The sequence below is a fragment of the Polypterus senegalus genome, chromosome 4 (assembly GCF_016835505.1).
Source record: "Polypterus senegalus isolate Bchr_013 chromosome 4, ASM1683550v1, whole genome shotgun sequence".
Classification (NCBI taxonomy): domain Eukaryota; kingdom Metazoa; phylum Chordata; class Cladistia; order Polypteriformes; family Polypteridae; genus Polypterus; species Polypterus senegalus.
This window is the reverse complement of record NC_053157.1, coordinates 1,333,244-1,359,900: the sequence shown is the minus strand read 5'-3', so window position 1 is coordinate 1,359,900 and position 26,657 is coordinate 1,333,244. Positions and strand designations below refer to the sequence as shown.

Below are 26,657 nucleotides of genomic sequence, written 5' to 3'. Positions count from 1 at the left end.
TCTGAGCTTTGCATGCCACAGGGTCACCTTCTGGGCTCATCCGAGGTAAACAATGCCACTCTGGAACACGTGGGGGTACCGTCGCTAATGGTATCATCTCTTTCCTAGTGTTCCTTGCTTGACCACAGGGTGTATGTGTTGGTCTCTCGAGAGATTTTGAGCTGCCAGCTAATCACAATGTAGTGCTTGACATGGCCATAAATGGAGAGAGTGCCCACTGTGAAAGACGCTATATGAATGATTGATCTAGTAGTGCAGTTTTATTCACAACCATGCAGGGGCACATACTTTTGCACATTGTTTTGAAATGTTTATTAAAAGTCTTGACACATTCACATTGGCAGTTGAACTTTTCATCATCATAGCAGTGCCATTTATCTTTAAGGTGCTGTAACTAGCTGGCACTGTCCCAGTGGGCAGTAGTTCGATTTGAATTTCAGGAGCTGAAAGTTTAACATTTTGTGATAATAATCAGCAAGGGGGATCCCAAGGACGCTCTCTGGGCCACTAGGTGACAACAAGAAGCTTTTTAAAGAACCATCTGGCACCCTGATGCCTAATGCCAAGAACAGTATGGGCAAGATGGGCATGGGGTGCCAGACCCCTTGAAAGAGTATCTCAAGGCCACATCCGAATGGACAGATCACTCCATGGACTACCAACCCCTGAACTTGAACATCACGGTCCACCATCCAAAACCTGGGGTGCCGCCAGCCCCTCTGCTGCCCGATGGATGAAGTCATGCCCGTCGTGTTGCAATCTCACCTAGCGAGGTGAGTGTTCTGATTGAGGCTTTACGCCCGCCTCTGTCTCAGGTCTCACAAACACGCAGCTCATTAAGAGCTCATCTCCTGCTGGATTTGGTGTTGGTGACATCAGGGCTGCAATATGCAATTAGGGAGCCTCAGGGCGGCCATTAAGGACAAAAACAACTACTTTGTAAAACTGCTGGAATCCTTAAAATGCCTCCAAAAAGAAATTAGGGATTAAATTCTTAACATTTTTTTTTTTTTTTGCAAAAACAGTTAAAGTAATGAAAATAACAAAAGAATCAAAACAAACAGAAGCCGCCGGGTGACTCAGAGGCCGGGCGGCCTTATAAATGCAGGAGGCCTCACTCTGGGTCATCACCGGTCGGCCATTCCTCAGAGCGACGTCCACAAGTCAGCGAGTGACTCGATCATCTGCTCCGCTCTCGGTGAGTCGTCTGCACGTTCTTCATTGTTGGCTGCTCTTTGATGATTGTTTCTTATTCACGTCGCTTCTTTCCTGGTGTCTAATGTCGCTACTTCAAGCTCACGGTCATTATAAGCTTGTCCTCTGAAAGGCGCTATATAAAATAAGAGATTGATAGGCGGCCTGAAGGCTCTGTCATTGCAACTCTCTGCCCAGGATGCTTTCTGTGTGGAGTTGCATTGTTTGCATTTGTGTTTCCAAGAGGACTTTTGTTGTCCCCTCTCAAGGAGGTCTTCACTGAGGTGGGATCAGACATCAGAATCTTACCATATAAGTCCTCATTGTGGGTCATAGGATGAGGCCAGATCTGGGCATACATGGGCACAGCCAGATGTCAGGCTCTTACTATAAAAGAGAAGGTCTTCGCTCTGGGTCATGGGATGGAGTTGGGGTCAGGTATGAGCATATATGGGCAGGTCAGGGGTTACAGGTCAGGGGTTACTTCACTGTGGGTCATGGGGTTGAAGTGTGGATGTGTCAGATAGCAGGCTCAGCATGTCAGAGAAGGTACTCCCTGTAGGTCATGGCATGGAGCTCGGCCAGATATGGGCATTGCTTGAGATCAGGCTCTTCACGTTTAAGAGGAGGTCAAAAGCCAGAGGCCTTTAAAGACTACCAGAAGCAGGTCAGATACAGAACGGTGATGGTCAGGGGTGCTTGCTATCCCCCTCTTCTTCATTTATTTGCTCTTCTCCCTCTTCTATATTGTGGGGTTGATGTCCCTGGCCATCCTTTTCCACACACCTCCTCATCACTCGGGCCCCTAACCTCCTTCAGTTCTTCTTTTGCTTTATGCGGTCATCTCTGCTTCAGTCCCTTTCTCTTTCTCTCCCCCCTGTAATTCCATTCCCATCCCTCTTTTGCCCTCATCTTCCTGCTCTCTCATCGTCACACACATCCATGTCACTTCGGCCTCCTTTCCTGTCCTTTCTTAGACGTCTTCTCCCACATTTGATGCCCCTCTGATGGTCTCATTTCTCATCCTGTCCTTTTTTGTAACTCCACACCACCATCTCCACGTCCTCATTTCTGCCACATCTCACTTCTTCTTCTGCTGTGCTCCCTTCACTGCCCACCATGTCTCTCAGCTCTATCAGTTGTTGCTGGTTTTATAAACCTTTCCTTGAGCCTTCACCTCAATTCTTTGAGCTCACGACACTCCATTCACACTGCCTTCTGTGGGCGATCTCTTCATTTAATTCATCTCATTCTCCATCTTGGTCTACCTCTGCTCCCAGATCCTTAAACTCCCCCTCTGTTCAATGGCTCCCCTGCAGGTTAACTTCTGAATCCTGATTCTCATTAAACCTCAGATATTTTGTCTTCTTCTTCCTATTTATCTTCAGCCCTCCATCTTCCAAAGCCTTTCTCCATTTTTCCACTTCCTCCTTTCTGGTGCCACACAACACTATCGCATCTGTGAGAAGCCTGCACCAGCGTGTGGCTGGATTTTTATTCCATGACTGAACACACCCATAACCAGACCAAAGAAGATCCCTGGAGCCGGACCTCCTCTATATGGGGTCTTGTCTGTAACCCTAACCCCAGGTCCTCACTCCCTCATACACGTCCTGGACAATCCTCACACACTTCTCTGGTCCCCCTTTCTCTCTCCTGCACCTCCAGACCTCTTGGCGTGGCATTCTGTCATAATCAGTGCCCACCATATGCCTGGCTTTCTGCTTATCCTAATTAGGATTCTGGTTGGAACAAAAATCTACAGCACTCTGTGGTCCTCCAGGACTGTCATGGTACATTGACACTATAGTGTGAATTTCCCATTGGGATTAATAAAGTATCTATCTATCTATCTATCTATCTATCTATCTATCTATCTATCTATCTATCTATCTATCTATCTATCATATAGCACCATTCACTCTATCTATCTATCTATCTATCTATCTATCTATCTATCTATTATATAGTGCCTTTCACTCTATCTATCTATCTATCTATCTATCTATCTATCTATCTATCTATCTATCTATCTATCTATCTATCTATCTATCTAATGAATGTGTGTGTGTAATCAATCAATCAATCAACATTTATTTATGTAGCACATATTCATACAAAAAAATGTAGCTCAAAGTGCTTTACAAAATGAATAGAAAAATAGAAGACACAATAAAAAAAAAAAACATAAGTCAACATTAATTAACATAGAATAAGTAAGGTCTGATGGCCAGGGTGGACAGAAAAAAAAAAAACTCCAAAAGCTGGAGAGAAAAAAATAAAATCTGTAGGGATTCCAGACCACGAGACCACCCAGTCCCCTCTGGGCATTCTACCTAACATAAGTCAAACAGTCCTCTTTGTATTTAGGGTTTTCATGGAAGAACTTGATGATGATGGTCACGTAGACTTCTGGCTTTTAATCCATCAATGTAGGAACATCACGGTGTGTTGATTAGGTGGTGGTGCAGATCGCCACCACAAAAAAACGTGAAAAGAAACAGAAGACAGAGTAGAGGTTAGTACGGATTTTAGAGCCACCATGAATAGTTATTTAATGAACTGAATATACTGTACAGAGTATCAGGATTAAATGAAGGTGAAGTTCTAAAAAGGCCATGTTACAGTAATGTGTTTTCAGCAGTGTTTTAAACTGCTCTACTGTATCAGCCTGGTGAATTCCTATTGGCAGGCTATTCCAGATTTTAGGTGCATAACAGCAGAAGGGGCCGCCTCACCACTTCTTTTAAGTTTTGTCCTTGGAATTCTAAGGAGACACTCATTTGAGGATCTGAGGTTACGATTTGGAATATAAGGTGTCAGGCATTCCGATATATAAAATGGCGCAGATTATTTAAGGCTTTATAAACCATCAGCAGAATTTTAAAGTCAATTCTGAATGACACAGGTGACCAGTGTAGTGACATTAAAACTGGAGAAATGTGTTCGGATTTTCTTTTCCCAGTTAGGATTCTAGCAGCTGCATTCTGCACTCGTTGTCACTGATTTATGTCTTCTTTGGGTGGTCCTGAGAGGAGTGCGTTACAGTAATCTAGTCGACTGAAAACAAACGCGTGAACTAATTTCTCAGCATCTTTCAGTGATATAAGAGGTCTAACTTTACTTATGTTTCTTAAGTGAAAAAATGCTGTCCTAATGATCTGATTAATATGTGATTTAAAATTCAGATTACAGTCAACAATCACCCCTAAGCTTTTTACCTCCGTCTTGACTTTTAATCCTAATGTATCCAGTTTATTTCTGATAGCCTCATTGTGTCCATTATTGCCAATCACTAAGATTTCAGTTTTCTCTTTATTTAACTTGAGTTACTATTCATCCATTCAGAGATACAAGTCAGACATTGTGTTAGTGAATCAAGAGAGTCGGGGTCATCAGGCGCTATTGATAAGTACAGCTGTGTGTCATCAGCATAGCTGTGGTAGCTCACGTTGTGCCCTGAGATAATCTGACCTAACGGAAGCATGTAGATTGAGAAGAGCAGCGGACCCAGGATAGAGCCTTGTGGAACACCATATCGGATATCATGTGTCTTTGAGATTTGATTACCACAACTCACAAAGAATTTTCTACCTGCCAGGTAGGATTCAAACCAATTTAAGACCCTGCCAGAGAGGCCCACCCATTGACTAAGGCGATTTCTAAGAATGTTGTGATCAATGGTGTCAAATGCAACACTCAGATCTAAGAGGATGAGAACAGATAAATGGCCTCTGTCTGCATTCACTCGCAAGTCATTTACTACTTTAACGAGTGCAGTTTCTGTGCTGTGATTTGTTCTAAAACCCGACTGAAATTTATCAAGAATAGCAGGTTTATTGAGGTGGTCATTTAACTGCATAATGGCTGCCTTCTCTAGAACTTTACTTAAGAAAGGCAGGTTAGAGATGGGTCTAAAATTTTCAAGAGCGAGGGTCAAGATTATGTTTCTTAAGTAGGGGTTTAACTACAGCAGTCTTAAGACAGTCTGGGAAGACCCCGTATCTAATGACGAATTTACTATGTCAAGAATATTATCAATTAGCACGCCTGATATTTCTTTGAAAAACCTTGTTGGTATCGGGTCAAGGACGCAGGTGGAGGGTTTCAGTTGAGAGATTATACTTTGTAATTCAGGTAAATCTATCCTGGTAAAAGCATTTAATTTGTTTATAACGGAGTACCGGGGCTTTGGAGGTTCTGCAGTGTTGGGGAGATATACTATGTTATCTCTAATATCATTAATTTTTTGAGTGAAAAACACAGCAATGTTCTCACAGGTTTCACTGGAAGTATTCTGGGGGCATTCCTTTGAGTTACCTGGTTTAACAGACGATCAATTGTAGAAAATAAGACTCTGGGATTACTAGCATTGTTATTTATAATCTTAGAGAAATAGCAGCGCCTCTCAAGACGGACAGTGTCATTGTATTCTGTACATGATTGTATTCTTGTAATGAGCAGATGTCACACAAAGACAGAGACAACATACGTGTGATGTCCCATCTGACCTCATCCAGTCACCCACTCGCCCCTCGCAGCCCAAAGACCACACTGATGACGACTCATTAAATAAGTCCACTGTGACTGAGGTGTCTGTGTGAGTGTGTCTTGTTTGGTTGAGCCCTTGGTCCCCTGTAACCCTGACCAGATAGAGATGGTCACTAAGAAGATCAACTCCAGCGTCCCCCTGACCACAGCATTAAGAGGTGACCTGAACGTCTTTTCCATTTCCTCACAGGTTCATTTTTGATAATGAAGGTCCTAATTGTGCTCGCTTGTTGGCTGGCTGAAGGCCTCGCTGTCCCGGTAAGTGACAATTGATTTTTATCTCTGAATTACTTATTTATTTTATAATAATAATGTGCACCAAGCACCCTCCACTCCACAATACTCATATAATAACCAATACAATAATTACAATAACCAACCCTCCAACTCCCAGGCGCGTTGCCACCCTTCCTCCCGACTCAGCTCCACCCAGGGATCTCCCACCGTCCTTTATATAGTCCGTGACCCGGAAGTGTTTTCTATCTCTGTCCATGTGACTGGTAGCACTTCCGGGTCAGATAAAAACTCCTCTTCTTCAACCCGGAAGCACGTCATTTCCTCTGTCCATGTGACTAGGATGCACTTCCGGGTTGTAGGGGAAACAATCGTCGCTCCTCCCTTCAGCGCCTTCTAGTGGCCCCTGTGGTATCCAGCAGGGCTGTGGATAAAAACTGCATTGTCTATAATTCCCTGCTGGCATTCGGGGCACCTCCATGCTGCAGGGAGGGCTTCACCTGGCTGCCTGGGGGTATTGGCTGGGATAACTGGCTGGCCATTTATCACACAACGTTTTTGTTGTTTTTGGATTCTTTTTCTTTATTTTTTTATCTTTGTTTTATAGTCAGGTTCATTTTTTTGTAAAGCAGCAACATAAAATTGTCAAAAGGGTAAGCAGGGCCTCTGAAATGTCATCAGCCAGACTGGGACTTTATTTGAGACTGACCCTCAAATAGGCCTCATCCTAGGTGGCCTAACCCCAAATTCAAAGAGCAGGCTTCCAGGCCTGCACAGGCCCAAAACGGGGCTTAGGCTTTGAAAAGTTCAGAACCACTTTAAATGCTCAAAATGCCATTCAAGGGTGAGGATAACCATAAACCCCTGACAGAGGGAAATGAAAACAACTCTATAAATGAAGAATGTATTTATATAAAGAAAAGGGGAACAAACAAGGGGGAAAGTGCAAAAGGAGGTAAAAGGGTTTGCCTAAAAATGCAACCCAGTTCAAAGAGGTCCAAACCCACACATCCGAGGAGGAAGCCATAGCTGGCTGTACTTTTCAGGTGAACTAGGCAGTCACCTCTGGGGGGCACATTTCCTGAACCATCATTGACCCCATCTACAGCCACTCAGGCCCAATACAACACTGAGATTATTTGGTGTCTCCACATCAGGCACTCTGCGGTGGGCTGGCGCCCTGCCCGCCGTTTGTTTCCTGCCTTGCGCCCTGTGTTGGCTGGGATTGGCTCCAGCAGACCCTCGTGACCCTGTAGTTAGGATATAGCGGGTTGGATAATGGATGGATGGATGTCAGGCATTATCCACTATACGGCCATCTGTGCTCTTGAAATACCTCGAGGGCATGTGAGATTGGCTTTTGTAATAGACAACATGGGTTGGCTGGCATCTTGGCAGGGATGGATGGCTCCTTACCTGCTTTTTAACAGAAGGATGTTGATGGACGGGCATCCTGACCAGGTTTGTTGGTGGCACCTTTCTTAGTTGGGATGCGGTTATAATGGATGGACAGGGGGATACTGCTCCCCAGGGCCTTGTGCTTCCTCAGTACACTGGGTGGCAATATCCATCTGGCATGCATCCCATTCGGTCACCCACAGGGCTGCATAGAAGCTGTAGTTTTGGTTAGTGGCCACATTGGGTACCTCAGGTGCCGCTAGGGTGGTCTGCACGGTGAGGTAATTCCTGACCTGGAAGTGCTTCCTGGATATAATACAGGGAAGCTGCTGCACTTCACCTGGGGAGTCCGAGTCAGGGGAGGAGTTGGGCGAAGCCCACCTGGGTGGAGTGGAGAAGGGAAGAGTTTGTATGGCATGGGAGTTGTAGAGTATGTATAAGGTATTTGTGGCATCAGATCCATTTATTAGCATCTTGAACTGTGTCTGTGCTGTTGTGTCTGAGGTTTGGGGTGCTGCAGTGCCCTCTAGTGGTTCACACCTCAAAACTCCAAAGTGTGGCATCGCCTGTCAAAAACTGGTAGAGCTGCCCGGGATACAACACATGGCACAGAAATGAAAGAACCTCTGAGGGCGTCGTCTGCTCCAACTCAGTATAAAGGCAGGGGCGGTCCCTCACACGTGATGTCATAGTGGGCCCGCCCCTTGTGAGGTTCCACCCACAGAACACATCAACACAACACATAACCATTAAACAAGAGTGACAGCAACGCATTTTAAATGAAAGTGACTTAATAACAAAAAAACATGAAAAATGATCTTAAAAAAATAATAATAAGGAAAATCACCAGAAGCCAGGGAGCCACAGAACACCTGCCTGTATGACACTCAGTTTGTCATTTTGGATTCTTTTTTTTTAATTGTAGGTTTTGAACAGGATGCCCACAATGCAGGTAAAAAGTTCATTTTGTTTTGCCATTTTTCTGTTGACTGGGGCGTAGGATGAAACAATAAACCGCAGATTAGGGTGTGAGGGGGTCAGAAGAAAACAGAAAGACACCTTCAGGGTTGAACTGCCTTTAGTAAAGGTGGCCAGATGTCTGAATGAGTCGAAGTGAGGCTGAGACACAACGCCAGCTCTTCTTTGGGTTCCTTCTTGGGCCTCATTGATCAGAAAGGGTGGTCTTCCCTCGAGTGAGTCTTCTTCGTCTGAGGACAGAAATGGAGCCGAGCTTAGCAGTGGGCGGACGTGTGCTGAAATCGGTGGAGTAGGAGAGCCAGCAGGCTGCAGTGTGTGACGGAGGGTCTGCTCGCTCCTGCACATTAGATGTCTTCTGCTTGCTGTTGTTCACATGATGGCCGTCTCCAGTTGTCTGTTTTCATCCTTGGTTTTTACTCTTTTGCTTTGGTATTCTTCACGTCCCCTTTTGTCATTTTTGTACGGCATATTTAGATTCTAAAGGTAGCAAAAATTTAAAAAACGCAGTGCAGGCAGTAATCAGACATAACCCTGAGCCACCATCTCCTACCCGTAAGCCTCACACCTCCCAAGAGGAGACGTCTGCCGTCTGAGTGTCAAAGGCTGCGGGGGCTTCTCTTTGTGCTGCTCGTGGATTTCACTCACCTGCTCTCTGAACAGCAGGAAGAATTAAAACAACTGAATAGTAATTCTGGATTTTGATGTCATTCCAGGGTGGCAGAGGAGTGCTGATGCAGATAAGCCTCTTGCAACATGACATTAAAATTTCTGACAATCTGCTTGACCCTCAGCACTGGTGTGCTCAGCCCCATCCTTCTCGCACTTTACACCCACAAATCGTATCGTTAAGTTTGTGGACGACACCACAGTGGGGGGGGGGGCTCATTAAAACCGGAGGTGCGTCGCTGGCGAGAAAAATACTTGCCTGCCATTGTGACAAATGACATTCCAGGGTGGGCGTCATTTAATACAGCCGGCCATGTGAAGAGCACACTTCTCTATAGCATGACTGGTTTCATTTGATTTCATTTAATGGGCACCAATCATCACAGAGACAAATGGCGCATTCCAGTAAGATCACAATGGCACTCCAACAACAACCAGGCACTCAGAACCCTTAAAACCAAAGAGCTGATCATCCGCTTTAGAAGCCAGGGTGACAAATTATACATTCATGGGGACAGTTTTAAACTCCTGGCCCCCTCAAATTCTGAAGACCTCCACCTCTCTGGTTGAGGAAGGCCAGTTTGTCTGATCAGCTTCTGGTGTCCTTATGTCGTCAATCCACAGAAAACATCAGGACTTAGGGTGTCTCGTGGGGTACATCAGCTGTTCTGTGGACAACAAGAGGGCCATCAGATCAACACACACCTTTGTATGAAATCTTCAGTTTCTTGGTAATCTGCAACATGGAATAAGCTTCATTCTGCAAAAATAATAATAATCATCATCATCATCATCATTTTGGTCATTTTTGAGCCCAGGATTAGGAATGCCAGGGCTGGAATGCCAAGTGAACATAATAACTGGGGTCAGCGGTGGTAATGTAATCACAAAGGTTTCTCTAATAACCAATTATCGTGTATCGAGGACTAATGATAGATAATTTAAGGGAGTTGACCATTAGCACACTGAAGGAGTTGCTACTAAAAATGGGGCTTAGCGGCCATATTTGAATACCAAATTAAAAATCATCCATTTCAAGCAGGAATAATGGAAACGTTAGGAATGCCTTAGCTACACGTTTAAATCAATTTCATTGTATCTCAATAAAAAAGAAGCAATACATGGAACTTTCCCTCCAGATGCCTCTGTTATATACTATTTGCTATGGAATTCGTAAAATGCAGTATTAATGTCTGTGACGGTGCCATCTGTTGGAATGAAAAATGCAATACATTTTATTAACACATGCATTAATAAACACATTCCAGTAGATGCTGAGGTTTACGTTGATTATTTTGATTTCATTTCATATGAATATGTGTAAGTGTGTATAACAGAGTTAAATGCTCATGAGGGCTCAAGAGTCAGTCCACTGCTTGGCACAGTCATTCACACACACACTCACAGGTGGGGCCACTTTGGAATAGCCAGCTAGCCACATAACACACTCATATATGTTTGGGAATTTCAGAATGTTACGCTATTTTATTAATTTACATTGCACAAGCTGTGCTACCAATGATGCACCATCTGTTGGAATTTCAAATACAATGTATGCATCTCTGTTGTATGCCATTTGGTATTGGACTCATAAAAGTAGTGTTAATGTTTGTGATGCCCACCCAGTCAACATGTGGCATGAGGCAGGAAGCTGCCAGCTAATTCCAGATGTGTTTATCATGTGATATTACATTGGATATCATTGGATCATAGAGGCACCCATACCAACCCCTGTGCCACTCATATTATTTTGAATCACGGTTTCTCTTGTGCGACTCATTTTCATTTTGCATGTCCCCTTTATTGACCATCTCACACATTTTGTTTCTTTTCAGGGCATGAATGGATTCCCAGTGCAGGTAGGTCGTTTCTGATCAAATGGACCTTTCACTTGTATGCATGCCACATGTGTTTATTCCCCCCACCTTACCCTGTGTCAGCATTTACTATTAAAAAAAAGTGAAATGAACTCATGGCACCAGTGGTGGTCCAAGGGTTTTGAACAAGTTGGGGTGAGCTCATCAGTGGACCCCCCGCAATAAGCACTCAAGGATTTAGTGCACGATCCACACTTGGAGATCCATCTCCTCCTCCAAGGTAGAGAGATTTTCCTTTGTGCCCCCCAAAACTGGCCCCACCGCTACACGTGTGATGACTTTGACTTGTAAGGCTAAGGTGAGGAAGATCACAGGCCCCTTGAATTCCATTGTCTGCCCTCGTCCCATTCTCCATTTTTATTTCATGCTCTTTTCTTCCTCTGTGCCTGTTATGGTGGGCTTGTTTGTTTTGGAGGTCTTTGGCCTTCATTATTTCTTTGATGGACAGCATAGAAGGTCCGTTTGGCTGGGTTTGAGTCTTCAGCCTTTGAGGTTTTCCATGTTCTCCCAATGACCAGGTGGGCTTCCCTCCCACATCTCTAAAGACATAGGTTGGCTAAGTCGTGACCCTAAATTGGTGTACGAGTGAGTTGGCATCTCATCCAGGGCTGATCCTTCCATTGTGCCCACCACTTCTCCAGTCTGCCATGGTGAACACGTTAGAGCTGAGAATGTTAAACGATTTCTTTTCATTATTTTCCAGGGTGGAAATGGACTCAACTTTCAACAGGTAAGGTGATGAAGCCATTTTGTCTTCTGCGTAAACTTTAATAATCTGAGCAGAGACGCTGCCGTCCAGGCCGGGCCTGCTGCTGTCTCTGGTCTTCTTGTCTGTCTTTATCCATAATGGTGCTTTGTGGTGTTTCCATCAAACTCCGCCATATTTGAGATCTAAACCCAAAATTTAAAGGGGACTATTCTGGGAATTCATCATTACAGATTGGATCTCCCTGGGAAGGCCTATGCCAGGGTTCAGGAAGGGAGGGTCCGACTGTTGGGTGAGACTTGTGTGGTGTGAGAACAAAGTGGACATCGTCCCATCTCAGAACACTCGACTCTCCAAATAGGTTCTGGAGGCTTCATGGCAGTATAGCCAGCCAGACTATGTGTGTTTAGTGGCCTCGTCCCTCGGGGTGTCCTATGAGGAGTACTTCAGGAGGATGGGGTATGGGGTCTTCTGTTGTAGGCATCTCAATCCTCATACAACCGGATGAGAGTTTGGTTTTGTGTTGTCGGCAGTAAGTCACTCCTGGTGGGTGTGGGACTCTGCTAGGGCTGCCCCCTGCCACCGACTCGGTTCAGAATGTAATGGAGAGAACAGCTAAGGGGGGTCCAGTCTGGTGATCTCAGTTCTGCTTTTTGTGGATGATGTGGTCCTTAATCAGGGCTGTGAACTTAGACAAGCACTGGGGTGGTCTGCACCCAAGTGTGAAGAAGCCAGGATGAAGATCAGCACCTCCAGCACCAAGGTCAGGGTGCAGTGCCCTCTCCAGGTTGATGACGCGGTGCTGTCTTGAAGTACCCTGGGGTCCTGCTGTCAAATGAGGGGAGAAGGGAGTGGGAGGCTGACATGCAGAGGGGACCAGCGTCTGCCTTCATGTGGACGTTGCACTGGTCAGTTGTGGTGGACAGAGAGCTGAGCTGAAAGGCAATGCTATCGATTTAGTGGTCTCAGTCTACGTGTCTATCCTCACGTGTGGCCTTGAGCTGTGGGTAGTGACGAAAAGAACTGAATCACGGATACAAATGCCAGGGATGAGCTTCCTTTGCAGATTGCTCAGCCTTGGAGATATGGTGAGAGAAGCAGACAATCGGAAGGAGCTCAGACTAAAGTCGCTGCTGATCTGTGTCGATAAGTGACAGTTGAGGTGATTCAGGAACCTGATAAGGATGCCTCCTGGACAGCTCTCTGGGAAAGTTCTTACTTAGGGCAGCAGTCCCATGACACGCTGGAGAGATGACATCTCTCTGCTGGTCTAAGGAATGACTCGCTGTCCGTCCCTGGAGAAGTTGGAGGAGGAAAAGGGACATCAGGGCTGACATTATGGGCTGCTGCTCCCATGACTTAGATCGGGATAAGTGGCGAAAAATGAATGGATGGATAATCAGAAATGTGTAGGGAGTTAGTTGTTCAGAAAGAAAGGTCTGGTGGGACAGTGGTTGTGCTGTCCCTTCCCATACCATCTCCTTCATTTGAATCCCTTGCTTGTCTATTGCAACTCGGGGGCAACACTGATAAATAAATAAATAAATAAATAAATGCTATGGACAAATGATGCAGACAAGGCGTGCGATGTAAACTATTTAACAGAGTGCCAAACAAACACTGCTGTGCCAGCGGTAGCCTAATAATAAGAGCGTAGGAGCCGTGAACGTCCCCTAAGATGGGCGGGGCGAAAATGCTTGAGTGGCAGCGAGACGGGGGCGCGCATTCGACAAGTTTCAAACTGGTTTTCGGCGCGTTCTCTCAGCGGGTTATGATTTAAAAAAACGCAAAGGGGAGACTTGAAGAGTGGAATAAATCGGAGAAGTGGATGGCGCCTGCTCAGCGGGGGATTTCAGACATATTCCGGTACACGATCGGAGACATCGGCCATATCACATGACGGGGGAACGGGGCGAGAGTGGCCAGGCGTCCTGATTTGTTATTTTAGGGGTCTATTCCCAAGTGTAGTCAAGGTGGAGAAGTACGACACGGGACGTTATGCTTTTTAATGTACGCTGTTACGCTGTTTGGTGAATGCCTTAGTCTTTCCATGCCAGTTTTCATTACAATATTTCTCTTAATCTTTTTCTTTCCATTTATAGTTTAATCCCAAAACTATCCCACCATATACACATGCGCACACGGCATGGGTGGGCGCCTCGGGTGCGGTTTAGGTAAGTTAAGGGATGCGCGCCCCTGACACTTAGAAGGATCCCCTCGATGTCTCGTGGTACTGACGGCGCGCTCTTGACATCGAGGAGCACCGATTAGTAAATTGTGGGCCGCGTACTCCGGCAACCTTCTCGTCCATCCCGCCGTCATGACCGTCACTGCACGAAATTGTAATAAAGAGACTCAAAGGGTGGGCAGCCTATGACATTGGCGGAATCTGATTCTTTTGTTTTGAAAAAAAAAATAATAATAAAAAATAGAGACATTCGGGAAATCCATTATCTGCAAAAACTGTGAGCCGTCTAGTCATTTTCTTACTGTCTTTGTCTTTTTTTTTCCTGGCACAGGGCTTCAACATGATGCCTGTCATGGTAAGTCTGCTTTGTGTTACTTTATGTCTTGGACGGCCGCCTTCAGGCTGAGATCTGAGTTGGGTTTGAAAGACACCTCGACCCTCATCCGTGATCGGAGCAACTGCAGCCACTTCACTCGGCTGGCAGGACCAGGTGGGGTAGCGTGGTGGCGCAGTGGTGTGGGTTTGCACAGATATGGGAGGGAGAGAAGGGCGTGGCTTCTTCAGGAGTCTCAGCTTGTCCAGGTGGGACCCCCTTATTAACTCTTTAATGGCCACAGGTGATCCGCAATGGAAAGGCGGATCAAAGCGCCTCACTTCTTAAACAGTCAAAAAAGAAATGACATGAAATGAAATGAAGATCTTAGACGTCCTGAATATGTGTGAGGAAAGAGCAATGGGCTGAAACTGACTAACCCTGTGGATGTTCTTCTTTTTAGAGAGCAAACGGAAACGGCCTGCAGCAGGTAGGGAGAGGACTCTGTCTGTTACAGTCCGTGTTCTGTCTGCCTCCATTAACTTGGACTTTATGTTGTGATGCTGTAGACACATGTATTAAAAAAAAATATCATCTAAGATAAAAACTGAAACAAGAATAACCTGGAATAAGTAAACCAAGATATTACGATGTAGATTATGAAAAATAAAGATTATATTTAATGATAAAACTTAAAGATAAAAATAATAGTCACTTTTAATATACTGTGTACACTTAGCTGGTTTATATAGTGTCTTTAAACTCCACAAATACATGTCATACTGCTCTACTGTATATTTATATAGTTCCTTTATTATCATCTTACTATTTTATATAGTGCCTTTCACACTCTCTATACTGTATCTTTGGCTAAATAGCGTCTTTCATACCCATCTATGTATGTATTATATAGTGCCTTTCAAATCTATCTATCTATCTATCTATCTATCTATCTATCTATCTATCTATCTATCAATATAGTGCCTTTCATCTATCTATCTATCTATCTATCTATCTATCTATCTATCTATCTATCTATTATATAGTGCCTTTCATCTATCTATCTATCTATCTATCTATCTATCTATCTATCTATCTATCTATCTATCTATCTATTATATAGTGCCTTTCATCTATCTATCTATCTATCTATCTATCTATCTATCTATCTATCTATCTATCTATCTATCTATCTATTATATAGTGCCTTTCATCTATCTATCTATCTATCTATCTATCTATCTATCTATCTATCTATCTATCTATCTATTATATAGTGCCTTTCACATCTATCTATCTATCTATCTATCTATCTATCTATCTATCTATCTATCTATCTATCTATCTATCATATAGTGCCTTTCACTCTATCTATCTATCTATCTATCTATCTATCTATCTATCTATCTATCTATTATATAGTGCCTTTCACATCTATCTATCTATCTATCTATCTATCTATCTATCTATCTATCTATCTATCATATAGTGCCTTTCATCTATCTATCTATCTATCTATCTATCTATCTATCTATCTATCTATCTATCTATCTATCTATTATATAGTGCCTTTCATCTATCTATCTATCTATCTATCTATCTATCTATCTATCTATCTATCTATCTATCTATCTATCTATCTATTATATAGTGCCTTTCACTCTATCTATCTATCTATCTATCTATCTATCTATCTATCTATCTATCTATCTATCTGTTGTACAATGCCTGTCAATCTTGTTATTATATACAGAGTCTTTCCTATTGATCTCTTTTATACTGCCTTTAATGTCTATTTGTCTATTATATAGTGCCTTTCAATTCACATCTCTCATACCTGTCACACTCTTTGTATTCCTCTGTGCTTTTCCTGTCCTTCTTTCGCATCTCACTTTGTAGAATATCTGCTCATCTTCATCCTCGATCATCCTGGTATGTCCCTGCCAGCACTGATTGTAGTCTTCAGGTTCCCATTTGATGCCCATGAGTTTTTGTTTCTTGTGTTAATACTTTTATTTTATTTTCTTTTTTCAGATTTTCCGCATATTTCCTTTCCTACAGGTATTTGTTATTTTCTTTTACTTTTTTTAGTTCGGTGCTCAAACATCATCTGCTCCTTCCTTAATTTTTTCCTTCATTGATTTTTTTCACATTGACTAAGCTTCTTGCTCTTTTTTTGCTGCTGGTGCTGACATTGAGTTGCTCATTCTGCCCTTTTCTGTTTTTTCAGAGTCAGAATGCTCTGCCCACACAGCAGGTAATTTTTTTGTTCTTCTCATGCCCCTTCTCTTTCCTTTGACTGTGCGGAGCTCAAGTGAAGATTTCCTGTTTGCCATTTGTGTGTCACTAATCTTTATAGCTAATCAGCACCTTGCCATATGGGTTGCTAACTTTGCTTGTGGATGCCATAGCCATGCCGTCTCCATGTCTGGTTCCTGTTGCCCTGGTGCCCGTGTGGTGCTCAGAGTGCCTCTGAGTGTCTTAGTGTGGATGTGTTGGGCGAGTCACCAGTCCACTGAGCTCAGACTTCAAGTGACCGGCGTCATTCACAGTCCAAAGAAAAACTCATTTTCATTTGTGTCATTTATCACACTTATAATGTAAATACTCTCCACAAGGTGGCGCCCTGAAGACCCAGAGTCCTGCTCTCTTTCTTATGTGACTGTGGACCCTGCATCTGGGTGCCTGATGAACTGCCTGTTTAATTGGCATGACTGTGAAAGTTGCAAGTAGTTGCTTGAAGTGTAAGGCGTGATAAAAAAAAAAAAAAGAATGAATTTAGAGATTCATGGATGCTCTGTGGCACGGTGGCACAGTGGGTAGAGCTGCTGCCCCGCAGTTAGGACACCTGAGTTTGCTTCCCGGGTCCTCCCTGCATGGAGTTTGCATGTCCTCCCAGTGTCTGCATGGTTTCTTCCCACAGTCCAAAGACCTGCAGATTAGGTGCATTAGCCATCCTAAATTGTCCCTAGTGTGTTGTGTGTGTGCCCTGCGGTGGGCTGGTGCCCTGCCAGGGGTTTGTTCCTACCTTGCGCCCTGTGCTGTCTGGGATTGGCTACTGCAGACCCCCGTGACCCTGTAGTTAGGATACAGTGGGTTGGAAAATGGCTGACTGACTGACTGACTGACTGACTGGATCCTCTGTATGGTCATTGAAATTACTTGTCTCTTTTCTTCCAGACTTTGGAGGTCAGCCCCCAAAATCAGGTAAAGAAGTCTTCAGCTTTTCATGTTGTGAATTTCTTTTGGTTTTATTTTAAATGTATAGATAGATTGGTGAATGGCACTATATAATAGATAGATAGATAGATAGATACAGTGGTGTGAAAAACTATTTGCCCCCTTCCTGATTTCTTATTCTTTTTCATGTTTGTCACACAAAATGTTTCTGATCATCAAACACATTTAACCATTAGTCAAATATAACACAAGTAAACACAAAATGCAGTTTTTAAATGATGTTTTTTATTATTTAGGGAGAAAAGAAAATCCAAACTTAGATGGCCCTGTGTGAAAAAGTAATTGCCCCCTGAACCTAATAACTGGTTGGGCCACCCTTAGCAGCAATAACTGCAATCAAGCGTTTGCGATAACTTGCAATGAGTCTTTTACAGCGCTCTGGAGGAATTTTGGCCCACTTATCTTTGCAGAATTGCTGTAATTCAGCTTTATTTGAGGGTTTTCTAGCATGAAGCGCCTTTTTAAGGTCATGCCATAGCATCTCAATTGGATTCAGGTCAGGACTTTGACTAGGCCACTCCAAAGTCTTCATTTTGTTTTTCTTCAGCCATTCAGAGGTGGATTTGCTGGTGTGTTTTGGGTCATTGTCCTGTTGCAGCACCCAAGATCGCTTCAGCTTGAGTTGACGAACAGATGGCGGACATTCTCCTTCAGGATTTTTGGTAGACAGTAGAATTCATGGTTCCATCTATCACAGCAAGCCTTCCAGGTCCTGAAGCAGCAAAACAACCCCAGACCATCACACTACCACCACCATATTTTACTGTTGGTATGATGTTCTTTTTCTGAAATGCTTTGTTCCTTTTACGCCAGATGTAACGGGACATTTGCCTTCCAAAAAGTTCAACTTTTGTCTCATCAGTCCACAAGGTATTTTCCCGAAAGTCATGGCAATCATTGAGATGTTTCTTAGCAAAATTGAGACGAGCCCTAATGTTCTTTTTGCTTAAAAGTGGTTTGCGTCTTGGAAATCTGCCATGCAGGCCGTTTTGCCCAGTCTCTTTCTTATGGTGGAGTCGTGAACACTGACCTTAAGTGAGGCAAGTGAGGCCTGCAGTTCTTTAGACGTTGTCTTGGGGTCTTTTGTGACCTCTCGGATGAGTCGTCTCTGCGCTCTTGGGGAATTTTGGTCGGCCGGCCACTCCTGGGAAGGTTCACCACTGTTCCATGTTTTTGCCATTTGTGGATAATGGCTCTCACTGTGGTTCGCTGGAGTCCCAAAGCTTTAGAAATGGCTTTATAACCTTTACCAGACTGATAGATCTCAATGACTTCTGTTCTCATTTGTTCCTGAATTTCTTTGGATCTTGGCATGATGTCTAGCTTTTGAGGTGCTTTTGGTCTACTTCTCTGTGTCAGGCAGCTCCTATTTAAGTGATTTCTTGATTGAAACAGGTGTGGCAGTAATCAGGAAATTGAACTCAGGTGTGATACACCACAGTTAGGTGATTGTTTAACAAGGGGGCAATTACTTTTCACACAGGGCCATGTAGGTTTGGATTTTTTCTCCCTAAATAATAAAAACCATCATTTAAAAACTGCATTTTATGTTTACTTGTGTTATATTTGACTAATGGTTAAATGTGTTTGATGATCAGAAACATTTTGTGTGACAAACATGCAAAAGAATAAGAAATCAGGAAGGGGGCAAATAGTTTTCACACCACTGTAGATAGATAGATAGATAGATAGATAGATAGATAGATAGATAGATAGATAGATAGATATGAAAGGCACTATAAGATAGATAGATAGATAGATAGATAGATAGATAGATAGATAGATAGATAGATAGATAGATAGATAGAGTGAAAGGCACTATATATAATAGATAGATAGATAGATAGATAGATAGATAGATAGATAGATAGATAGATAGAGTGAAAGGCACTATATAATAGATAGATAGATAGATAGATAGATAGATAGATAGATAGACTGTGGATTGTTTAATAATAACTGGAGAGATTAGTCAGGCCGTCCAGATCGGAGCTTGTTGTGCTGCGGCCCGAGTTCCTCTCCTGTACTGATTGATCACTGAAGTGTCCTTTAGCTGCTCCTGAGTACATTGGGGGTGAAGGTGGAAGGCTGCACTGCTGGCGCTGCCAATCTGAGGAGGGTCAGCACATAAGCCCACCCTGTCTGGAGGTCCTAACATGCAGCCTCTTGTGTTTTGTTTCTCTCCTGTTTGCAGTATGTGAGTCCACTCTATCCAAACTACGGGGGCTACCAGCCGATCTATCCCACTATGCCCAGATATCCTTCTCAGAAGGTACGTTCCTGTTGCTTTATTCACTTTCTTAACATCATGTTCTTTAAATCGGGGTACAACTGAAAACACAGTCCAAGGGTTCAGAGAAGTTGAAAATGGGGACCAGGCAGCCCAAGCAATCTTCATATTTATAAAAGAACAATTGGGGGGATGTCAGGGTGCTGCATATAAAAGATGAGCAATCAGAATGAATTCCAGACATAAGTAACAAAATGTGAGGTTTTCCTGATATTCCATGGACCTCCATGTGCTGTTTATAATGGACGGCTCCTCGGGGACCCTGAGTGTATCAATACAATACAAGGTTATAAAGTATGAAGTGTGGGCTCTAGGGGGAGCTCTCGAGTTATGGAGACCAAGAGGACCAAATGTCTAACACAAAAAGGAATTTGTACTTTAAAGTAAAAGTTTATCCAGCAGGAGAACATAATAGGAGAAACAACATCAAAGACTGAAATTTGAGAACAGCAGTTAGCGTTTGAGTCCACATGTTGTTAAATTGGTTGGCTAACAGCTCCTCTGTCCCCATATTTCCTCCATGTCACAGTTTAAAAGTCATGACAGTACCTGACAATCTAAAGATGTTGAGGTCCCTAATTAAAATGTGGGGTGGCTGATCCACCTGACTCTTCAGGCCCATAGAGGGCTGTTAGTTTGCAGCTCCCTCTGGTGGTTTCAGCAGAAGATCATCACTTAATTCCCACTGGTCCAAAAATGACATATGCTGCCCTCTACTGGATTAGAGAGCCTGCTAAGTTCAAATGGAGGTCTCAGTGGGCCAAAGCTTACTGGATGTTGGTGGAATTGTGACGCAGCTAAGGCAGCTACACTTCACGGCCCCTTTTCAGTAGCCCACCCTGAGCAGTCAGGTAGAAGAGACAAAGCGAGATGTGAAACAAATATAAGGGCACTGAGGGCGATGCCAGTTCAGCCATAGAGTTGTTGGCATCCATTAGGGGTGAAAGAAAAGGTTTGGTTTACAGGACCAACAAATGGCATCTGCTGCATGACAACTGGATTTGTTTTTATTCTTTTCACAGCCCGTTGAATATCTGAAGATCAAAATCAACGCATCAAGCCAGGTATGTCAGATGAGACTGTCTGCTGGATGGGGCCTTCCTCTATACCTACTGTATCTGTGGGCTTATATAGCGCCTTTCATATTTCTCTGTTATTTAGCACCTCTCATCACTATCTGTCCATTTTTCATATAGTGCCTTTCACATCTATCTATCTATCTATCTATCTATCTATCTATCTATTATATAGTGCCTTTCTCATCTACCTAAGGTATAAATGACAATTCTTTCTGTCCTCCCCTCCATTGTCTTACTGGTGCACTCCATTCAGGGTCATTGGCACCCCAGTATCAGATGACTGACTGGTGACCCCAGTTTTTAACGTGTTGCCCTCCACACCCAGAACAGTGGGGCACACATCTCTTTTTGACCACTAGAGGGCGCTCTTGAGCAAGTCTTTTTATATGAGTTGGTATTTTGCCCCCCTACCCCCCCAACCCCCCCACAATGGTAACTTGTGTGCTCACTGCCTGCATTTCTCCCCTGGGATGCTCTTAGTGTGGAGTCTGCGTGTCCTCCCTGTCTATCTTATGAATTCCTCCTTCAGATTCTCCAGTTTTCCTCTCCCCCCTCGAAGACTCACAGATTAAGGAGACTGAAACCTTTCAGTGGGTCCATAGTGAGTCTCCATGTCCTATCATGTACTGACAGACTGACAGCCCACCCAGTGCTGCTGCTGACTGACTGACTGAACTCCTTCAGTTGCTGGTCCAGTGACGAACGTTAGATTATCTGGACTCAATGAATAGATGGGCTGGTTTCTCTTCATGTGTCCAGTATTTCCTGTTTGTCGTTTTTCTAATTCTTGCATTTTTTTTCCCTTTTGCAGCCCCCCACCTACGCCTACGAGTATGGAATAATGCAGCAGGTGAGTACCTGAAACACACACCTTCAGGGTCAGAGTGACTGATGGACATCCAGACTGCATACCCAGTAGTCTCAGTGCCTAATTTCTCTCAAATTCCTGTCCCTACGTTCCCATTGTTTAGGAAGTGCAATTCCTTCATAGGCCGCTAGATGGCATCGTTTGACTGTTCAGCAGTCTCGGCAGCCGTCTCTATGAAGAACTGAGCTGAGCCTCCGCTGCCCATTTTCTGCGCCTGCTTAGCCAGAGAAGCTGAAGCTTAACCTGGCAAGAGTCGAACACAAGGCAGGAGCAACACCTGGGCGGGGTGCCAGTCCATTACATTTTGAACACACACACCCACCCACACAGGGGGTCAACTTAGCTTCACCAATGTTTAAAACTAAATTGTGTTTCCTTCCACCATCACAAACAAGTGGATTTGGGTTCAACTCTTTATGACTGGCACGGCCGTTTATGACCCTACTGTGGCATTTCGGATTGCAGACTTGTCCCCATATGTCACACTTTGCAGATTTTCTGCAGCTCTCCCTAAATTTCTTTTTTCAAATGATTTTTGATTCTAATAGGTTAAGCACTGAGTGATGTCAATTAAAGGCGCTATATAAAATATCAGTTTGTCTGATGGTGCACAATAAAGTTTTATTTTATATTATGTGTATTTATTATTGTTTTAATTATTATTATGGAATGTGCTACATACATTTATTACTATGATTTAGTAATGTATTTTACTCTTTAATTTGTATGTCATTTGTGGGTAATTGTAATTTTTGTAAAGCAATTTGAGCTGCATTCAATTTATGGAATATGATGATGATGATGATGATGATTATTATTATAACCATCTTTGATTTTTTCTTCACACAGGCTCCATCTTTCATGAAGGTACGTCTCAGACAGAATCCTGTAGGCCACGTCATGTATGACACCCCCATTGTCACTATGCTTAATAAAGTCAAACTTTGTGCCACAAATCTGAAGCACCTGTTCAGCATGGCACCTCCCCAGAGGGCACCTTGAGCTCTGGGCAGGAGGGCAGTGGGATGTGGCATACCTGTGGCACTAACAGGAGGGGATCCTTTAGTGTCAAGGCAGAGGCCGTGGTGGTGACACTGCATTGGCCCCTGATGATGGTGGCATGGGGAAGGGACGGCCGATGGGCCGAGGGTGTAAATGTGGTGGTGCGTCTGTGGAGGAGTACAGGGACTGAGCAGCATGTCGTGTGACCGCACGGTGGCCTTGGAGTTGGACTGTTGAGCATACTAATTGAAAGGTGCCACATAGAACATGAATGTCCCCAGCACTGGCTCCTTGGGTGACCCCAAGTCAGCCAGCTCACCTTCCAGCTCTAGTAATGTGAAAAGAACTGCATAGTGCAGAAAAGGAGAATGGAAATGGCACTGACTATGAAAGGCGCTATATCACATTTTAAAGTCCCAGATTGAATTCCTACACCCGACTCCTGTAGAGCGAATTCCATTTCTAGCATTCTAGTCGTGAAAAATAGAAATCACGTAATGGTGTCCGTAAACAGCCTTGGCATAATGCTCATTGTGAAAGGCGCTAAAAAATCCAACCAGAATTTGACAGTTGAAGCCGTTGCCTCTGATTTCACTCCAGACTCCCAGCCTGTCCACCTGGCTTTCCAGACCCGATCTCGGACCACCGGCAGGGCTGTAGAGGACTGTGTGCCTAGAGCTCCCTCTGGTGGTCCCAGGTGCTCCAGCATTTCCAAGGACTCATTTCGAGTGGACGCTGATTCTGCCGTTGCCATCATTCATAAACAGAACTGTGCCTGCGAAGAGCCTCGGGGCAGCGTACACTATGGGGGGCATTGTGACAAAGCATAAGGACACGGGCGCAGTCACCATCAGGCCTATGAGCGACTCATTTACTGGAAACAGTTGGATCTTTAGATTCACTTTATGTTTCAAATTTACTCCATGAATCACACAATGGTCCGATTATATAGCGCCTTTCACTACTGCCTCTGCTCAGCTAGTTGTATTTGTCTGCTTAGGGTTTCTTGTTCAAAGCATTCCAGCCTGTTCTGGTTCTACTGTAGGACCACCCTGACTGTAATGGAGGAAGGTGGGTAGAGGGGTGTGGAGACCACTGATGTGACAATGACATGATGATCGGGGTGTCACCCATTTGTGACCTGACACATTTTTTTCACATCTGTAATGCATATAAATGTTCAAATTAAAGCTGCTCATTTATCCCACTTATCACTTTCAGGATAACTCAACTGGTGCAGAAAATGCCACAGCAGCCGCAGACCCCTCAGTAGGTGCAACTGGGCAGCAGGAGGTGGACAGCAGACCACCTCAGACCCTCCCGACTCAGTGGTGGCCATTGGAGGATGATAGCATTGAAGTGACAATCAACAACCAATGGACAAAGGTACAGCAGGGTCTGGGGTGTAAGGTGGTCTCCCATCTCCATGACCTCACACTTGGCCTTCAGGTGTGACCCTCACGTTCACCACAGCTGGCACCCCCTCTGTCTTGTCCTGAGGCTTCCTCATACAATGAAAGCTTATCTGACTTCTCAACTCTATGAGTTTCATAATCCTCCTTCTCACTTAAAGGCGCTTTATAATTAAATTGAGTGGGATAGAAAATGAATGGATGGACAGATGGACAGGTGGCTCTTTCACCCTTTCTGATTTATCACGTTGATCCAGTGGATTTCTGAGGCACCTCATCGCTTCTATGAAAGCTGCCTTATTAGTAAAAATACGTGTTCACTGTGAAAGGCGCTATATAAAAATAAAAAACTCATTTATTTTGGGGGGGGGGTAAATTTTTTATTGCACTGTCACAATTTATCATAACTCTCTCAGGTGTCAAGCTATACAATTTAAAATCATCCTCTCTCATATCCTAAAGTCAAGGATGGTTTGCATTCCACAAACCCCCTGGTCCTTGTAAAAGGACAAAAACAGAGGAAAGTTTGGGGTTGAAACTCCGAGACCCTCACCTAACATAAAGATGGTAAACGTAACAAAAAAAGGATCTTGGGGATCCTCTAGTGGTGACAGGAGGGTAACTGCAGGAACGAAACGGTGCCCTCTAGTGGAGAGTGAAAAGTAAACGCAGAAGCTAAATGGTGCCCTCTAGTGTTGAAATGGCATCAATTGCACATTCTAAAGGGTGCCATCTAGTGGTGAGCAAAAAGTAACTGCAGGAGCTAAACAGTGCCCACAGGGTAATTCACAATACTAAACAGTGCCCTCTAGCGTTGAAATGAAAGTAATTGCTTGAGGTAAATAGTGCCTAGTGAGTAATTGCAACAACTAAATGGTACCCTCTAGTGGAGAGTGAAAAGTAAACGCAGAAGCTAAATGGTGCCCTCTAGTGTTGAAATGGCATCAATTGCACATTCTAAATGGTGCCATCTAGTGGTGAGCAAAAAATAACTGCAGGAGCTAAACAGTGGCCTCTAGTGTTGAAATGAAAGAATAAGGAGCTAAACAGTGCCCAGAGAGTAATTGCAACACCTAAACGGTGCCCTCTAGAGGTGAGCGGAGAGTAACTGCAAATTCTAAACGACACCCCTAGTAGTGACTGGAGAGTAATTACAGGAGCTGAATGGCACCTGCTACTGGTGAAGAGAGAATAATTACAGGAGCGTCTTTTTTTGGTTTTGTTTTAGCTCATACACTTCTGGTCAAACCAGCCATCCTGCTTTTTGAGATGGTCGTCTCTTTTCTTTTACTTTGGCCAAACAAAATGAGTGGAGCTTGAAAGGGCAGGTGACTTCAGGCTTCTTCTGGCTGCTGTTCCTCCACTGTGATAAACAAGAATCCCCTCCCCTGGCGTGTACCCTAAATTATAAATCCATGTAGGAGACTCACCATTCCTATGAGTGGGACAGCCCGTGGCCACAAGAGGGCGCTCCAGACTTGTGGTTCCAGGGTTTGTATGTGACATTTGGGACCCCAGATGTGACTTGCAGAATGTACCTGGAGGTAGCTGGTCAGTCTGTAGGTCACCTTAGTTGTTGACAGGCCAGGGGGTGAGGAAGGTGGGCAGGAAATGCTTGTGAGAAAGTGGACCCCCCCCCACCCCCCAAAAACACGGTAGTTTGCTATTTTCCGTTTCCCTTTGTATTTTCGGCTCCATTGCGTATAATAATTTTTTTGAATATATTTTTGGCCTACTTTGGATTTGGACACAACAGAAGAGCGTCACCTACAGATCTTCCAGGTCACAGAATTGAAGTGACCTTTTTGTTTTACGCACCTCTGGATTTATTGAGATGTTTAATTTTGTTTGCAGACGCTGCCAAACCAGGAAGACGTGGAAGACAAGATGAATGGCCTACAGGTCTTGGGTGCCCAATAGCTGCTTTTCTCCACTTGGAAAGCTCATATTGATGGCTGCAATTAGGATGATTTGGTTTATTTTGTACAATTAGCTCCAAGGAAGCTTCCAGTAGTGTAATGGCAAAGTGACACAAAATAAAAAACAAGTGTTGTCAACCTTCTGTGTGACTCTGGTGACTTTCCAATAGGAAATAAAAGGAAGGAGTCGCAGGTTTCATAAGTGGCGCCACCTGCTGGCTGTTGTGTGAAAGAGCCCATGACATTTCTGATTTGGGTCACAGATGCCACTCTGCAGACATAACCCCAGGAGCAGGTAAACTCCGGGCTCTGATTCCAGGGTCCGACTCCGCTGAAGACCCCTTTAGGTGCCAAGATCCCTGGTTGTGGGATGCCTTTAGTCATAAATGCACCCACAATGGTGATACTTACAGAACATCACAAAATAGTCAATTAAATTCCCAAAATGAAGATTCCACCTGCTCAGCTTAGGACTCCATGCCACCTTCAGACTGCCAGGCTTGTCTTTATAGACCAGAATTGTTCATCAAGAGCCTTGTGAGTGGCACAGTCAGGGCATTTCCCCAACTTTTTGGGTTAATCCTGAAGTGCTGCCCCCTAGTGATCCAAGCTGGGCACCAAAGTGGCACTGGGAGCTGGAAAGGGCAGCAGGTGTGGCACCAGCCAAAAGTGTGGCAAACCACCTACTCATCACCTTAATCGACAAGGTGGCACACTACTTGAGAAAGTGACCTGCATAAGT

General features: G+C 44.0%; 1 protein-coding gene across 1 annotated transcript; it reads left to right on the top strand.

The window, feature by feature from the left end:
• Positions 1–1,070: 1,070 nt before the first annotated feature.
• LOC120527066 lies at positions 1,071–26,058 on the top strand. Its single transcript, XM_039750102.1, has 17 exons — positions 1,071–1,198; positions 5,936–6,003; positions 8,303–8,329; positions 9,069–9,092; positions 10,857–10,880; positions 11,602–11,628; positions 14,124–14,147; positions 14,569–14,595; positions 16,140–16,166; positions 16,336–16,362; positions 17,286–17,312; positions 19,540–19,617; positions 20,658–20,699; positions 21,526–21,564; positions 22,432–22,449; positions 23,806–23,970; positions 25,851–26,058. Exons 2-17 carry the CDS (start codon positions 5,950–5,952, stop codon positions 25,914–25,916), a joined length of 696 nt encoding a protein of 231 aa, XP_039606036.1. The 5' UTR covers positions 1,071–1,198; positions 5,936–5,949; the 3' UTR covers positions 25,917–26,058.
• Positions 26,059–26,657: the final 599 nt, after the last annotated feature.

Excerpts from the sequence above, each read along its gene's own strand:
- LOC120527066 (XM_039750102.1), top strand. The coding sequence starts at position 5,950 with ATGAAGGTCCTAATTGTGCTCGCTTGTTGGCTGGCTGAAGGCCTCGCT. Across the intron at positions 14,596-16,139 it reads ACGGAAACGGCCTGCAGCAG|ATTTTCCGCATATTTCCTTT; the intron begins GTAGGGAGAGGA and ends TTCTTTTTTCAG. Across the intron at positions 23,971-25,850 it reads TCAACAACCAATGGACAAAG|ACGCTGCCAAACCAGGAAGA; the intron begins GTACAGCAGGGT and ends TTTTGTTTGCAG.